At 35.5% G+C, this 16418-nt stretch overlaps 1 protein-coding gene across 2 annotated transcripts; it reads left to right on the plus strand.

Annotated features, from left to right (window-relative positions):
- The first annotated feature begins 2580 nt into the window (after positions 1 to 2580).
- On the plus strand, positions 2581 to 8547 carry LOC130047412 (uncharacterized). Of its 2 annotated transcripts, none has more exons than XM_056142368.1 (2): positions 2581 to 3040; positions 6397 to 8547. In XM_056142368.1, the coding sequence occupies exons 1-2, from the start codon at positions 2824 to 2826 to the stop codon at positions 6993 to 6995; spliced, it is 816 nt and encodes a 271-aa protein (XP_055998343.1). In that variant the 5' UTR covers positions 2581 to 2823; the 3' UTR covers positions 6996 to 8547. The 2 variants fall into 2 exon arrangements, with proteins under 2 accessions (XP_055998343.1, XP_055998342.1); XM_056142367.1 differs by having other exon boundaries at positions 5318 to 6772.
- Positions 8548 to 16418: the final 7871 nt, after the last annotated feature.

The raw sequence follows: 16418 nt of genomic DNA on the forward strand, positions 1-16418 counted from the left end.
TATATATAAAACCACTTGCATAGCATTTTACAGTATTACAGGACACACGCTGCTTTTGACCGTCATGGGCATTTCGTCTAAGAACTTTATCTCTTGAAAACAAGGACCAATAATGCCCTGATTTATTTTCAAATCGTAGAAGCGACTTCTTTAAATCGTAGAAACGACTTTTTAATCTTTAAATCGTGTCTACAGTTTACTAAATCGTTGAAACGATTTATTTTATTTTTCACTAGATTAGATGCCGACGTATCAATGTCCTAATCTAGGTTGATTTTTTTTCTTTATGGTATTTCAATTTTTCGGTGAATACTTCTCCAAGAGCTATCCTATTGTGGAAAACATACGAAAATCAGTATTAGGCCTAGCGAAATAATTCAGGACTAATCTTTTTACTCACTGAAATATCTCTTTCTAGGAAATAAGTAATCTATTTCTAAAGGAAGAAAAAGATGCAATGTGATTAGTCTCTCTTAGAAAAGACAAATTCCCTTTTATTGAAAAATACCTCGTTTTTGCAAAGAGAATATCTCTTTGGGTATAAGCTATATGTCTTGAAATAAAAAAAAATGTATATAAACTTAAATATTTCTAGAAATAAATACATAAAACTTGTCTTGCAAATGAATACACATGCATTAGTATTGTTTTGAACATATTTTATTGATGAAATCAAAAGGATTGGGAACAAGTTCTGACAACTTACAAGTCCCTCTCATAAAATATTACAATATGTCATGCAAGGTAATAATTAACAGGTAAAATGTACAATGATTAAACAAATCTACAAGTTTCTTCTATAAATTTATGAACAACTGAAAAAATAGTTATATTAGTTTGCAGAGGTAAATTGACATCACCGCATAATAACAATTTTGTATCAATATTAACCACGTCAAGCATGAAAAGACGATTAAAAAGATCATTTCTAGCCCTGGAGTAATTTTTACAAGCAAAAAAGAGATGGTATACATCTTCATTAATATGTCCACATGTACAAAACGGAGAATTTGTAATATTTAATTTATAAAGATCATAATTAAGTATACAGTTGTATCTTAGCTTTGTATGAATAATGTTGATATATCGTTTTCCAAAAGAGTAATATGATGGTGGTCTTGTAATGTCTGTTATATTTTTGCGGAATGAATTGATTGAGATGGCTTCTCTGGCTTCTATATTTCATAAATTCCACTGTTTTACAGAGTCAGGTACATATGATTTTTTGAATAACTCTAATCTGCATTTTGGAATGTAAAACTTATCATTGTTTCTAGTATTATAAAGGGATATATTTTCATGTTTATGTGGAATAATTTCATTTAAATAATCAGGGGCGCTACCATTGCAGTCATTGGTAGTCATTTGTGCAATATAACGTCTACTTTTTAAAGTTTGCCAGTCTGTTTCTAAATAAAGGGATTCTCTAGATGCAAAAATAGGAAGACCAGTAACAATTCTAGCTGCACGTAATTGTACTTTTTCAAGCTTATCAGTATCGTGAACAGAACAATTAAAGCATATTCAAGAGTAGGTCTAATAAAAGCTATATACAATTTTGACAGATGTTTTCTGCCAATTTTGAACTTAAGCCTTTTTAAAAGCCCTAATTTTTAAAAAGATTTATTAACTATGGAATCAATGTATAAAGACCAACTGAGGTTATGTGACCATAATAAGCCTAAATGACGATGGACTGGAACACACTCCAATCTATCACCTTGGAAAAATAATTTTAGTCTTTGATGGATTGAATTTGAGTAGCCACTTATTTGACCATTTTTCTAGTATATGTAAATCATAATTAAGCTTGTATTCAATTTCCAGCATATTATATGAGGACTGCTGGAGTGAGTTGTCATCAGCAAATAATCTACACATTGATAGCATATTTACAGCAACATCATTAACATAAATCAAAAATAGTAAAGGTCCTAAAACAGAACCTTGGGATACACCAGCAAATATATCAAGTTGTGACGATAAAAGGTCCTTATACATTACTTTTTGTGATCTGTGACATAAGTAGCTTCTGAACCAATGTAAAAGACTACCAGATATACCATAAGTTTGTAATTTGAAAATAAGACCATTATGCCATACTCTATCAAATGCTTTTGATAGGTCACAAAATATCATACAATATGATTTCCCTTCATCAATACTTTGAACAATACTATGATAAGTTTCTAATAATTGATAAACTGTAGAATGACCTGGTAAAAATCCAGCTTGATATCGATAAAATAGATCATTACTATGAAAATAATTACAGTGTATATACATGTTTGAAAATAATTCTCTCCAAAATTTTACTAAGGCATGATAATAGCGAGACAGGTCTATAATTAGATACTATTGACGGGTCTTCCTTCTTAAAAAGATGAATGACGTGAGCAATTTTCCAAAAAGATGGGAAAATATTTTCTGACAATGATCTGTTGAATAGCATAGTAAGTGGTTTGATAATGGTAGTTTTTGTTGATTTCAACATCTTATGGCTAATGCTATCTGGGCCAACAGCTTTATTAACTGGGAGTATTGTAATAATATCCGATACTTCTTGTTTTTCAATAATAATAAGATTTATAGAATTAACTATAAATCCATTTATTTTAGCCAGACTTAAATATATTTTATTTCTGAGGATTTTTTCGGAAACACTATTCCGGAATCCTACCGGAAATAAGTTGGCAAATAGAATAGCATTTCCTTTTATGACGAGGCAATTTCGGGAGAACGGTGAGATAACAGTCGAGACAACATTTTAATTTTTTATAAGATTCAGAAGCTACGGAAAATAAGTTAAATTGTAGAAAAAACATGCCAAAAGAAAAATCAACGAGGGCGAAAAAGAAGAAGGGAGGTGATGTTATGAGAAAGGGGCGAACAAATAAAAATGTGGAAGGTCCAGTTGAATTTCAAGAGCAGACGACAATGGAGACATCAACAAATAACGGATTTGAGGGAGAAATGGATGTATCACCCAGAGATGAACCATCGGGATTCCGCATGGAGAATTCCAGGGAAACCATTCGAGGTACACAGGGCATAGATATACCAAATATGGTCAACAGTTACAACAATGTCATTGGACTTAATGTTTCACAAGAAATTAAAAACAAAATAGTCAGTGGTCAGTATGTAGAATTGGCAAAACTGTTGATTAATTCTAATGAACCACAAAAACAAACAATTGTAATGGTGAATGGGGAATTACAAACATCCGAGAAAAATTCTAAAAAAATCAACAACATTGAACAATGGACGGATGCATTTATAATTTTTTGCAGTATTTATTTAGAAGCACATCCGGCAAAAACATTAGAAATTTTGAAATACATGAATGATGTTAGGTTAGCAGCATCTAGGTCAGGAAATCTTGGATTTAAAGAGTATGACCAACAATTCAGATTAAAAATGGCAAAGAACCCTACAAAACCATGGGGTGAGGTTGATTCAGAATTATGGTTGATGTTTGTTTTACCTGCTGTTAAAACTCTGTCTGCTGCTCCAACTTACCAGAGTCAGAGTAAAAAATGCTACAATTACAACTATCAAGGTTCATGCTTCAGATCACCCTGTGCATATTTGCATGTATGTATCAAGTGTGGGGGTCAACATCCTATCAACAATTGTCAATCAAAAAACATCAGCACACAAGGGGAAGGTTTTAGTAATTTTCGTGGACAGGGAAATTACAGATTTTCAAGGGGTCAGTACCAAAACACAAGAGGAAGAGGGGGGTCTCAATTCAGAGGTCAAAGGGGAACTTTCTAAAGTATGGAAGCTTGGGACCACCCCTATAGATATAAACAATTTAGAATCATTGTTACACAGTTATCCTAAAAAAAATATAGCTTTAGAGCTTTTGCAAGGATTTAGATTTGGATTCAGATTAGGGTACAAAGGGCCAAGAATAGGGAGTGAATCAGATAATCTTACATCAGTCAAAAAACACCCTGAGAAAGCAAAAGAAAAAATAGATAATGAAGTAGAAAAAGGAAGGATAGGGGGACCATATTCAAATAAACCAATATCAAATTTAAAAATATCGCCAATAGGCATTGTACCAAAAAAAGAGGGAATGTGGCGATTAATTACACATCTATCTTTTCCAGAAAATAACGGTGTTAATCACTACATAGATCCCCAAGAATGTACAGTAGCTTATACATCTTTAGATCAGGTTTTAGAAACAGTAGCTAGGTTGGGAACAGGAACATTGCTGGCTAAGATGGATATAAAATCTGCATTTAGACTAATGATAATCCATCCTGGTGATTTTGATTTGCTAGGTTTCAAATTTCAAGGTAAATATTACATTGACAAATGTTTACCAATGGGTTGTGCAATGTCATGTAATCTGTTTGAAAAGTTTTCAACATTTTTACACTGGCAACTACAGAAACAGACAGGTATTGACACGATTTATCATTATCTGGATGATTTCTTATTTATTGGAAGAGTAGGTACTCAAGAATGTTCACATTTAATGGAAGAGTTTCAGAATTTGTGCAGTTTGGTGGGTGTACCGTTAGCAAATGAAAAAACAGTAGGGCCATCTACAAGCATTATATTTTTAGGTTTAGAAATAAATACGGTTGATATGGTTGTAAAAATTCCTCTAGAAAAGGTAAAACAGTTGAAATCTATGCTAAATATGGCCCTTATTAAAAAGTCATTACAGTTACAAGAAGTACAAAGCATAGTTGGAAGCTTAAATTTTTTCAGCAAAGGTGTGCCAAATGCAAGAGCATTCAACAGAAGGTTTTATGATGCTACTTGTGGGGTGACAAAAGCTCATCATCATATCAAAATCACAAATGAGTTTAGGGAAGATGTTAAAACTTGGTTACTTTTTTTAGAACAGTTCAATGGTGTTAGACTCTTGCATGAGAGTGATTGGCTGAGTAACGAAAATATGAAATTGTTTACAGATAGTACAGGCAATCCAGATTTGGGATGTGGGGCATACTGGGAAGGTAGATGGGTTTTCTGGCCTTGGCCAACAAAATGGGATTTAGGTATTTTTAAAGAAATGTCATTTTTGGAGCTGGTGCCCATTGTATTAGCTATTTACATATGGGGCGAAATGCTCTTTAAGAACAAGAGGATCATAATGTACATTGACAACAATGCACTGGTGTCAATTATTAACAAACAAACATCAAAATCAAAAAGAATCATGTTTTTGATAAGAAAGTTGGTCCTTATACTGTTAAAAAACAACATAGTATTCAAGGCAAAACATATAGCAGGTACACAAAATAGTATCGCAGATGCACTGTCACGTAAACAGTTTAAAACATTTCAGGAATTGGCTCCACAAGCAAACAAGATACCAGAAAAAATACCAGTAGAATTTCAGCAGTTGATGTTAGAAATGAAGTAAACAACTTGTTACATCTAGCAACAGCCCCAAATACTCAGGAAACATACAACCAGGGACTAAGATGCTTTGAGGAATTCCAGGATTCCCTAAACCTTAGCAAAATATGGCCCCCTACGTTAGAGCAAATAGTTCTATTTATAGGTTATATGTCAGCAAAACATCTCTCAGTGGCAACAGCTAGAACTTACATTTCAGCTATTTCTTACAAACTAAAAATTCAAAACAATAGGGATGAAACTCAAAGCTTTCTGGTTAAGAAACTCTTAGAAGGATTCAGAAGAAAGGTCAAGAAAAATGATGCCAGACTGCCAATTACATCAAATATATTAAATCAAATACTACAAAGTTTGCACTTGGTTTGTACAAACTACTATGAATGCAAACTGTTTCAAGCCGCCTACACTTTAGCATTTTTTGGTTTCTTTAGAGTTGGAGAAATGACAGTAAAAAACCAAAAAGATCTGGGACATGCGATTGAATATGAAGACATAACAATGTTTACAGAAGAAAATAAAATCCAAATAAAATTAAAGCATTCCAAAGTGGATCAAATAGGGGAAGGAGAAACAATTACTATTCAGAATAGCCAATTTGGGTCTCAAATACAACCAATTAAGATTATTCAAGAATATCTAGCAATACGACCTTCAGTGCAGGGGAAGTTGTTCTGTCATTTTAGTGGACAACCATTAACTAGATACCAATTTACGGCAGTTTTAAATAAAGTTTTGTCGATAATAGGGTTAGAAGGTAAAAAATACAAGTCTCATTCATTTAGAATTGGGGCAGCAACCAGTGCAGCAATGTTTGGTATGTCAGAGGAAGAAATCTGTAAAGCAGGAAGATGGAAATCTAAAGCATACAAAATTTATGTTAGGATGTAATCATAATATAAATGTAGGTGTAACCCTTAAGACTGTCATATGTTTAAGTATATATGAAAATGGTTTCAAGTCATATAATTATATAATCTTGTCATGTCTCTATATATACACTTTCAGAACAACAGGTATGGGTAGTGGGCTCATCAATAGTCAAAAGAGCATTTTTAGCAGCTAGAATCAGACCAGATGGAGTTAACTTGGGACTAATGGATAGATTAAATGTGTCTATTTGGTGGCAAGGAAAAGGGGGTATGGGCTGGTATGAAATGTACAACAAGATCAAAACATTGCTGAAAGTTGCTGACCCTCCTGATTACATTATTCTACATTGTGGTGGTAATAATATTGGGTACACACCAATCAAACAGCTTATACAAGATATGAAAGGTACAATTGACAAAATTTGGAAACTTTTACCCAATACAAAGCTTGTATGGTCACAAATATTGCCTAGAAAGAACTGGTATTCATCAGATAGCATAGAAAAAATGAATAATTCTGCAAAAAGAATCAACAGTTCAGTGGCGGCTTATATAGTAAGGAATGGGGGATGTTATATCAAGTATTTGGATATCAAACTTGTAAACACAAATCTTTTTGAGGCAGATGGGGTCCATATATCAAATATAGGCAATGAAATTTTTCTCAACAACATTAGTGCAGGGTTAGAACAATTTATAACGAATGGATGGCAAGTGTATCCAAAGTTATACTAGAATTTGGACGGGGTATTTTGTGGCAAGGTCTTGGCTCCAGGAACTAGCCGCTTCCCCCCCCCCCCCCCCCCCCCCCTTGGTGGCGGTGGCTTCAATGGTTAATATTGTAACCATTTCCGCCATGTGGAAGAATGCGCGTCTGGTTCCTGTGATTGGACATTGAATGATTTGATTGGACAATATTGTATGTATTGAATTATTTGGTGACAATTTGGTCACATATATATATGATACACTTTGATTGCCGCTCACCGGAATCATAGTCATATGGTTTTTTGTTTAATTGAAAATTGACATTTTAATGATTGATGTTTGGGGGTGATTGCAAATCGTCTCATTGCCGTCAACCGGAATGAGAAGATCTGCGAAATTTGTTGCTTGATTTTATGATATAACATTAGGCAATGATGTGTTTTTGGCCTGTACCATTTGGGTGTCAATACACAGGTGTAATTTACATGGTAAAATTTTAATGTAAAACTTTAAAATTTTACTCATTGCCTAGTTGCCAAGACCAACAACAGCCACAATGGGGAGGGGGGTGTTGTTATAAAATACAATAAGTGCAAAAAATAAACTTGTATATAGGTAAACATAATGTTATGTCTTTATTTCCATCCCAGGACAAGGTCAGCTTACAAGTACAATGTACACTACAAACTGCTATCATTTTGAAGTTTTGCAAGGCTGGTCTATAATAATAAGATTTATAGAATTAACTATAAATCCATTTATTTTAGCCAGACTTAAATATATTTTATTTCTGAGGATTTTTTCGGAAACACTATTCCGGAATCCTACCGGAAATAAGTTGGCAAATAGAATAGCATTTCCTTTTATGACGAGGCAATTTCGGGAGAACGGTGAGATAACAGTCGAGACAACATTTTAATTTCCCTTCCCACCCATCCCAAAAAGTTGTAAGAATATGTACTGCGGAAAATGTTTTCAATTTTTCAGGTGAGCTCGATTCTTGGATATAGTTCTGGTTATGGGAAAAGAAACAAATACAATGGAGTGTGTTTGAAAAGACTGTCTTGGCAACTTGGGGCCAGATAAAGTACATTTTTGATTACGGAACACAAGAAGAATGCGCGTCTGGTTCCTGTGATTGGACATTGAATGATTTGATTGGACAATATTGTATGTATTGAATTATTTGGTGACAATTTGGTCACATATATATATGATACACTTTGATTGCCGCTCACCGGAATCATAGTCATATGGTTTTTTGTTTAATTGAAAATTGACATTTTAATGATTGATGTTTGGGGGTGATTGCAAATCGTCTCATTGCCGTCAACCAGAATGAGAAGATCTGCGAAATTTGTTGCTTGATTTTATGATATAACATTAGGCAATGATGTGTTTTTGGCCTGTACCATTTGGGTGTCAATACACAGGTGTAATTTACATGGTAAAATTTTAATGTAAAACTTTAAAATTTTACTCATTGCCTAGTTGCCAAGACCAACAACAGCCACAATGGGGAGGGGGGTGTTGTTATAAAATACAATAAGTGCAAAAAATAAACTTGTATATAGGTAAACATAATGTTATGTCTTTATTTCCATCCCAGGACAAGGTCAGCTTACAAGTACAATGTACACTACAAACTGCTATCATTTTGAAGTTTTGCAAGGCTGGTCTATAATAATGCTATTTAAGGAACCATTACATAAGCTATACATATTTGGTAGTGTTTCATTGGTGTCATCAATATTGGTAATTGATGAAAAATATGCATGCAATGCTTCTATTTTATCAGAATCAGAATATACTAACTTGTTATCGCCGTTGTTATTATTAATTTGTATTGGAGGTATTTCATTCGATGATTTGATATTAAACGAGTCTTTCATCAGCTTCCAATAATATGCATTAGTAAAACGGTTATTCATGTAATACACAACTTTCATATATACATTATTTTTTTCAAATACGAGGACAAGTCAATAAGTAACCAGCCTATCCCATTTCCGATTGACCGAGACGGTCACGATTTTCTTGCCTTTTCTTGCCTTGTTTCAATACATGTTTTATACCTAGGTACAAAATTGCACACGTATCGAGTCATTCTTTAATAAGATATTGAATCTCAAACATGACTAGTGATACAAAGGGATGCTTTTCATCTAAAGTAGAGTACCGTGCTATAATTCGGTACTTGTATTTAAAAGGTAAAACAGGCAAGGAAATACACGGCGAGTTAGCTTATGTTTATGGGTCTTCTGCACCATCTTATGCTGAGGTTAAATTCTGGGTAGGGGAATTCAAACGCGGTAGAACGTCTTTAGAAGATGAAGCCAGGTCTGAACGCCCACTGGATGCCACCGACGAAGAAGTGTGTAAGAAAGTTCGGGATCTGCTATACTCTGATAGGTGAATTCAGGTGGAAAAAATAGCGCAGACATTAGGCATTACACATGGTGGTGTTTCAACATTCTTGCATGATCGTTTAGGTATGCGCAAGCTAATAGTCCGTTGGGTCCCCAAATCCCGATGAACAAATGGCAATCAGAGCATCAGTATGCAGCGCCTGGTTGAAATGTTTTAGGTCAAAAGATGATTTTCGTTTGCGTCTGGTGACTGTAGATGAGACTTGGGTTCATTATTATGAGCCAGAGAATAAAGCTTAGAGTCGTCATTGGGTAGGGTCTGGTTCCCGAGGTCAAAGAAGTTCAAGACGCAGTCGTCTGCTGGCAAGGTGATGACCACAGTATTTTGGGACGCAAAAGGCGTCATTATGATGGACGTTTTACCCAAGAGAAGTACAATAACTGGAGTGTACTATGCAAGCTTGCTAGACCAGCTGAGAATCGCCATCCGTGAAAAACGCCAAGGTAAACTCTCTAAAGTTGTTTTGCTGCAACAGGACAATGCGAGAGTCCGCACTTGCAAAGTTGCATGGATGCTGTAAAGCGAAACGGGTATGAATTGATATCACACACTATCTATTCGCCTGACCTAGCTCCTAGCGACTTCTTCCTATTCCCAAACTTTAAAAAGGAAATCCGTGGACGCCATTTCCGGTCTGACGAAGAAGTCGTGACGGCAGTTGAGGAGTGGGTCAATGGAAAGGACCTTGGCTTTTTCAGTTCCGGGCTGATGGCACTTGAACACCGTTGGTCTAAGTGCATCACACTAGAGGGCAATTATATCGAAAAAGAAGTGGATCTCAACTGAAAATAAGTTAGGCTGGTTACGTATTGACTCGCCCTCGTAGAATCATTAAGTTAATTCACTGAGATTAAATTGTGCTCCTCCTGATGCTAATTCAGTACATCATTTTAACCATGATACTTCAGGTATACATGTACATGTATATACTTTCACAAGTCCAGATTACAGACGTCACAAAATATAGCACATCATCCTTAAACCGCAACACGCAGTCTCAGCAAAACAACGGATTCGCTCACATCATCCTTAAACCGCAACACGCAGTCTCAGTAAAACAACGGATTCGCTCACATCATCCTTAAACCGCAACACGCAGTCTCAGTAAAACAACGGATTCGCTCACATCATCCTTAAACCGCAACACGCAGTCTCAGCAAAACAACGGACTCGCTCACATCATCCTTAAACCGCAACACGCAGTCTCAGTAAAACAACGGATTCGCTCACATCATCCTTAAACCGCAACACGCAGTCTCAGCAAAACAACGGACTCGCTCACATCATCCTTAAACCGCAACACGCATTCACAGCAAAACAACGGACTTACTCGTTTGGTAAGTTAAGATTTAGAGGTATCGTGTCTCTATCGGTATGCTTTTGAAAGTTTTTATGTTTATAAGCTTTTAGTACCCAAACCCTCTGCTCACTGTAGTTCGGTTTTGCTGTCATCTAATATCTGAAAAAAGACATAAGAGTAACTAAGGTTGAAAATTGTCATATATTACTTACGAAATGACGAAAGAAATCTTAAACAGAAGATTCTGGGGGAAATCGGCTAATACAATTCTACATCAAAATACCTCCAAAGCCAAATTACTCAAAGTCTGATTTCCCCCAAAGAAGACAAAACAGCGAAAATAATGCTACTCTATAATCAAGATGACAAATCAAAAAAGCATCAAAACAAATCCAGAGCAAAAGTTTTATTTTATTTCATTTTGTTACAAACATAAATAATTCTGTGTTTCCAGGTATGCTTCGTGGTCAAACAACTGCTGGTTAAGAACCGTTTTCCGTCAGGTTTATGACAACAAAATCATGTAAAATTTCTATTTCAATGTATATACCTTCCTTAAAACCCTTTATGTAGGCTTGCATAAGGAAATTTCCTGGACTTGATGCCGCGGGCGATATTTGAAACGTGAAAACTGGTCCACTTGGGTGATGTGATGTTTTGAATACCGTATAGATTTTAGAAGAAAAAAAAATCTTCAAAAATTTATCTACAGCAAAAATAAACTGGATTTCCGGTATTGCTCTGCAGGAAGTTTCAAATTCTCCTTTTCTTTCTTAACATTAATATTCTTATTCATCTAATATTTTTGATACTTCAGGAATGAATATTCAAATCAAATTAAACACCAATTGGTCATGTGATATAATTCAAAACGGAGGCATCCAAAGAGTAACACGATTTAATTACGTCCTTAAGCAATGCAGTTCTCTTATTTCATTTCCTAACTATCGATCGGAAAACTGTCCTAAATTTAACTTTTCAAATAGCATACCTTTAAAACAAATTAAATTCAGGACCAGTAAAAGTGCTGAAAAAGATACGTTAGTGTGCATACAGTACCCGCAACGTTATTTTTGACATTCCTATCGTGTTCTATCGTGCGTGTATCCTATCGTATCGTGCGTGTGTCCTATCGTATCGTGTTTTGCGTTTATCAGGTTTTCCGTTTTCTATCGTGTTTTGCGTTTATCAGGTCTATCGTGTTTTGCGTGTATCAGGTTTTCCGTTTATCGTGAAAATCGTTTATCGTGTAGCTTCGAAAACTATCGGGAATGTATATTAAATCTAATGAAAAACTACGATACTTTTCGAATGCTTTATTCGTTTTGTTAAAGAAGCTATTTTTAGGAATCGAGAAAATACAGTATATTTGAATGAGAACATAAAGTTGTCGATTTTAAGGCAGAAGAAGAGCTATTTGTCTGTCCAGGGAGGGTGAAAATTGATCAGAATTTCATTTTAAGTAGTATGAACCACAGAATATCAAATATGGCTCTGAACTTGGGTATCCAATATACATACAGTACATGCAGAATTTTCATTGAAAATTCAATTGGGAAAATCCACTTTCGTTGATGAAAATTCACGCTATACATGTATGTTCAAATGTTGAGTACTTGAGCTTGAATTTTTTTAAATATGTTGCCTAGCCGAATTACATATAGAAATTCTAGTCAGGAAAACAATTGATTGAAATCACATACAGCAGCTGTGTAGAAAGGTAACGATTCTACAACCACCCGTCAGTCATCGTTGCAAGTCGAGGATTTTTGGTCAACTCTGCTCCCCCAAAACGGAGAAGGGACGGGGAGCGGAGTCGATCGAAAACCCCTGGCTTGCGAAGATGGTTGTCAGTATATACATTGTATACTTTATCAAATGAAATTGCCATTATTCTCACTTGGAATGTCAAATCATTATTGAAGGACTGTCACAACACACTTTTCAGATTGCCTTGGCCGCGTTAAACATAGATGGTGATTTAGAAATGAGTCGTTCGAATGGGACCTTAAAATCCGTGGTACGAGGTATTGACATGCTAAAGAACCCTCATTGCTATGATCCCGAGAATAATGCACATACACTCCACCTACAACTGTCAAATCCAATGACTAAAAAATGCTCAAAGGGACACGTAAATATATAACATATTGGTCTTGATCAGAAAGCCTTTGTCAAATACAACGTACGATTTTCTAGTCATACAATGCTATGGCAGAAGTTCCAATGACATCAATACTGTACAAAATCCGGACGTTTTGTGTATTCTTTACGTTAGACCCCATTAGATGAACGAACATGAATTATTGGTCATCTGAAACCCGCCTCGCTATTTCCCCATGTTTCACCGACAAAGTCATTAATGATATCCATTTCCTCATGAGAGCGTACATGTGTTAGTTGTGAACAATGCGGATATGAATCTTGATGAATATAGTGCAAGGTGAAGATAACGAACAGTGATCAATCTCATAACTCCTATAAGCAATACAAAATAGATAGTTGGGCAAACACGGACCCCTGGACACACCAGAGGCGGGATCAGGTGCCTAGGAGTAGTAAGCATCCCCTGTTGACCGGTCACACCCGCCGTGAGCCCTATATCCTGATCAGGTAAATGGAGTTATCCGCAGTCAAAATCAGTGTGACAAGAATGGCTTAACAATCGGTATGAAACACGTCAGACAGCATTTGACCCAATGCGAGGTTGTATTGACGAACTAGATCGTTATAACGACCATGGAATTTGCGAAATGCTTACTTCAATCGAGACTGTTGAGACCCCTGTATCATCAACTTGTTTGTCAGTGGCTTACCTCGATTTAAAAACTGACTATACGCAGAACAAGCTCTTGCATATCGAATCAGTTGAGATATATAAACACCATATGCATTTGATAATGGAATATTGCTACATAAATATAGGAAGTTGACGATGGAGAAGTTGAAATCATCCCGTTTGTCATTCAGTTGAGTTGTCAGTTTGCTGTTAACAGTGGCGGATTTAAGGGGGGGGGGGGGCGCAGCCCCCCCCCCCCCCCCCCCCAAATTTTTTCAAACTTAAGGTAAATCGTGGTATCTTGTTTAGAAAAATATACTAAACAATGTAACAAGCAATAATTTCTTCCACTCCCGGAGAAATAAATGACAAAATCTATTGATTCCTTGAATTACTTTATTGGGAGAACTTAACTTTTTCCCAAAATCCTTAAAATTTGCGTCATTTTATTTATTTCACCTCATAAAAAAATGATAGAAAAATAGTACAAAAGACAAAATAGGAGATATATTTTAAGCCCTACAAAATCTATAAAATCCGGGGGCTTCGCCCCCTGGGCCCCCACCAGGGCTTCGTCCCCAGACCCCCTGCCTCATAAAGTGGCGCCCCCCGTAACCGCAATTCCTGGATCCGCCCCTGGTTAATGTCTACTTTCAATAAAATATCTAAGTATGAAGCAGAAGTGGACGACTCTGTGGTGTCCTTTATTTCGAGCTCACAGGGATATATCAAATCGACATATGAATGAACGTTTATTTTAAGGAATTCCGGGTCATTTTTAAGGGACATTATAACACGATTCTTAAAAATGTCAAGATCAATATCAAGAAATTCCAATCAAGGGAAAATGTATTACACAAATTTAAACCACTGTATTAAATCAATATACCGGGTATTTACATTCACTGTGCTTAAATTTCTGCTTCATTTCTTAGATTATTCATTGCTTATCATTTGCAACTATGAAGACACATTTTGTTTGAGTCTAGTTTTAGTGCCGTCTGTCCGCATGCAAATTCCTGTACATTGTATACATGTATATACATGTAGACTCCACGATCTCCACGACCTATTTCGCGGCATTGTTGCAATTGTTGAAAAGCTAACTTTATTATATGATGGTTTATTTTGTGCTTGTAAAGTTTGTTTTCTCGAACTATTTCCCTTTACCATTGTTCAAATATGCAAATTATTTCCAAATATGGAGACCAGTCACCGTCAAGTGTTTTTTACCTGTTACTTTAAAAAAAAAAAAAAAAAACATTTGTAACTATATTCTACATACTTCAACATATTCAAATTTTAAAGAATACAGAAAAATATGAATAGTAAAATGTCTTTCTTTGGTTTGTCAAACTGGAGATGAAGGTCGTAAACACTGGCGGAAAAAAAATGTATCAACGTTTTATACGGCAATACATGGATTCATCTTTTAACATATTCTTCTCAAGAACAGGAGAATCATAATTAGTCATATTCTAAAATAAGCAATTTAAACATCTTCCGATAATGCGAATTCAAGTTTGCTCAGTTCAGGGGCCCCAGAGGTAGGGTAGGTCTACAATAGGAGATCAAAGTTTTATATATGGGAATACATGTATATCGGAAATTAATTACAACATTCTTTTTAAGAGTAACAGGGCACCATAATGCAAACGTTCCTAAGATGTGTGGATTCAAGGGTTTTTTTTATGTAACCCCCACCCCCTCCCATATTAAATTCAGTGGTTTCGTCCTGTCTGTCTCATTGAAATTATGATCTTCCTCATGATTTTTAATGGCGTGTGATTAGGCTTTCATATTTCACATGAATATTTCTCGTGAAAAGACCTTTGTTTTGGTACCAGAGTTTTCACCCTGTGACTTTGACTTTGGAAGTTGACATACTTTTAGGAAAACTTAACTTAGACAATATATCCAGGCTTGGAGGCCACCAACAAATAAAATTGTCAAAATTTGGGTCAAACTCCATGGTCTAGGTCACAAGGTCAAAGATCATGGTATAAAATGTAAGGTCTTGCCGTTAAGGAATCTTTTCACAAAATATTTACTATTAGACTTTTATATTTTGTGAATAGATTCCTAACGGCAAGACCTTACATTTTATACCATGATCTTTGACCTTGCGACCTAGACCATGGAGTGTGACCCAAAGTTTAAGACCTACCAAATCTTTAACTTAGCTCATAATTGTTTAATAGAGAGTGATTCATGTTTCATATACATGTATGCATTTCTTGTGACAAAACTTTTCTTTTGGTACTAATTTTTTGTTTATCTTGTAACTTTGACCTTGGATTTTGACCCACTTAACTTTAAGAAACGTTAACCTACGGAGTTTAAGGTAGGACTTTCATATTTTGTAAGTAGATCCCTTATGACCAGACGCTATATTCCATACCATGAGCGTTGACCTTTTTATCAGAGTTATGTTGTGATATTTGGGGCTAGGTTGGGGTCACAATATGGACATAAAGAATTCTTTTAACAGTCTTGAAAATACAACAACTGAACGACAGCAGGGCCAAGGTGAGCGATGTGACCCATGGAACTCTTGTTGTATTTACTACGGTAACCATTGTTCTTTTTCTTCTAAGCTTGTATTTACAAAAAGAATGTAGTTATGTCTTGATGTAACACAAATCCAGCTTTTAATTATGTTCTTACTTTCCCCTTGCTATAGAGTTTCAAGCTACACTTGTTGTTTGATTATTTTCTAACTTGTAATATTGCTGCTTTTTGGATCACATTGATCTCAATGTTAATTGTGAACGGTCAATATCACTACAAAGGAAATTCGAAATCCTTATAAAACACCGAGCGTGGTACGCATGCGATTTTGATGTCACTGAAGGGAACGATATCACACACAGATATCTGGATTCATAGTTGTTTTGATGGCTAAATCTATAAGGTGAATGTCACGTGGAGAGAAATATTC

The sequence above is a fragment of the Ostrea edulis genome, chromosome 6 (assembly GCF_947568905.1).
Source record: "Ostrea edulis chromosome 6, xbOstEdul1.1, whole genome shotgun sequence".
NCBI lineage: Eukaryota > Metazoa > Mollusca > Bivalvia > Ostreida > Ostreidae > Ostrea > Ostrea edulis.

What these genes read in the sequence shown, in the direction of transcription:
- LOC130047412 (XM_056142367.1), top strand. Translation starts at nt 2,824, where the DNA reads ATGCCAAAAGAAAAATCAACGAGGGCGAAAAAGAAGAAGGGAGGTGAT. An exon ending in TTCCAGGGAAACCATTCGAG is followed by an intron (nt 3,041 to 5,317) that starts GTACACAGGGCA and finishes AAAACATTTCAG; the next exon opens with GAATTGGCTCCACAAGCAAA.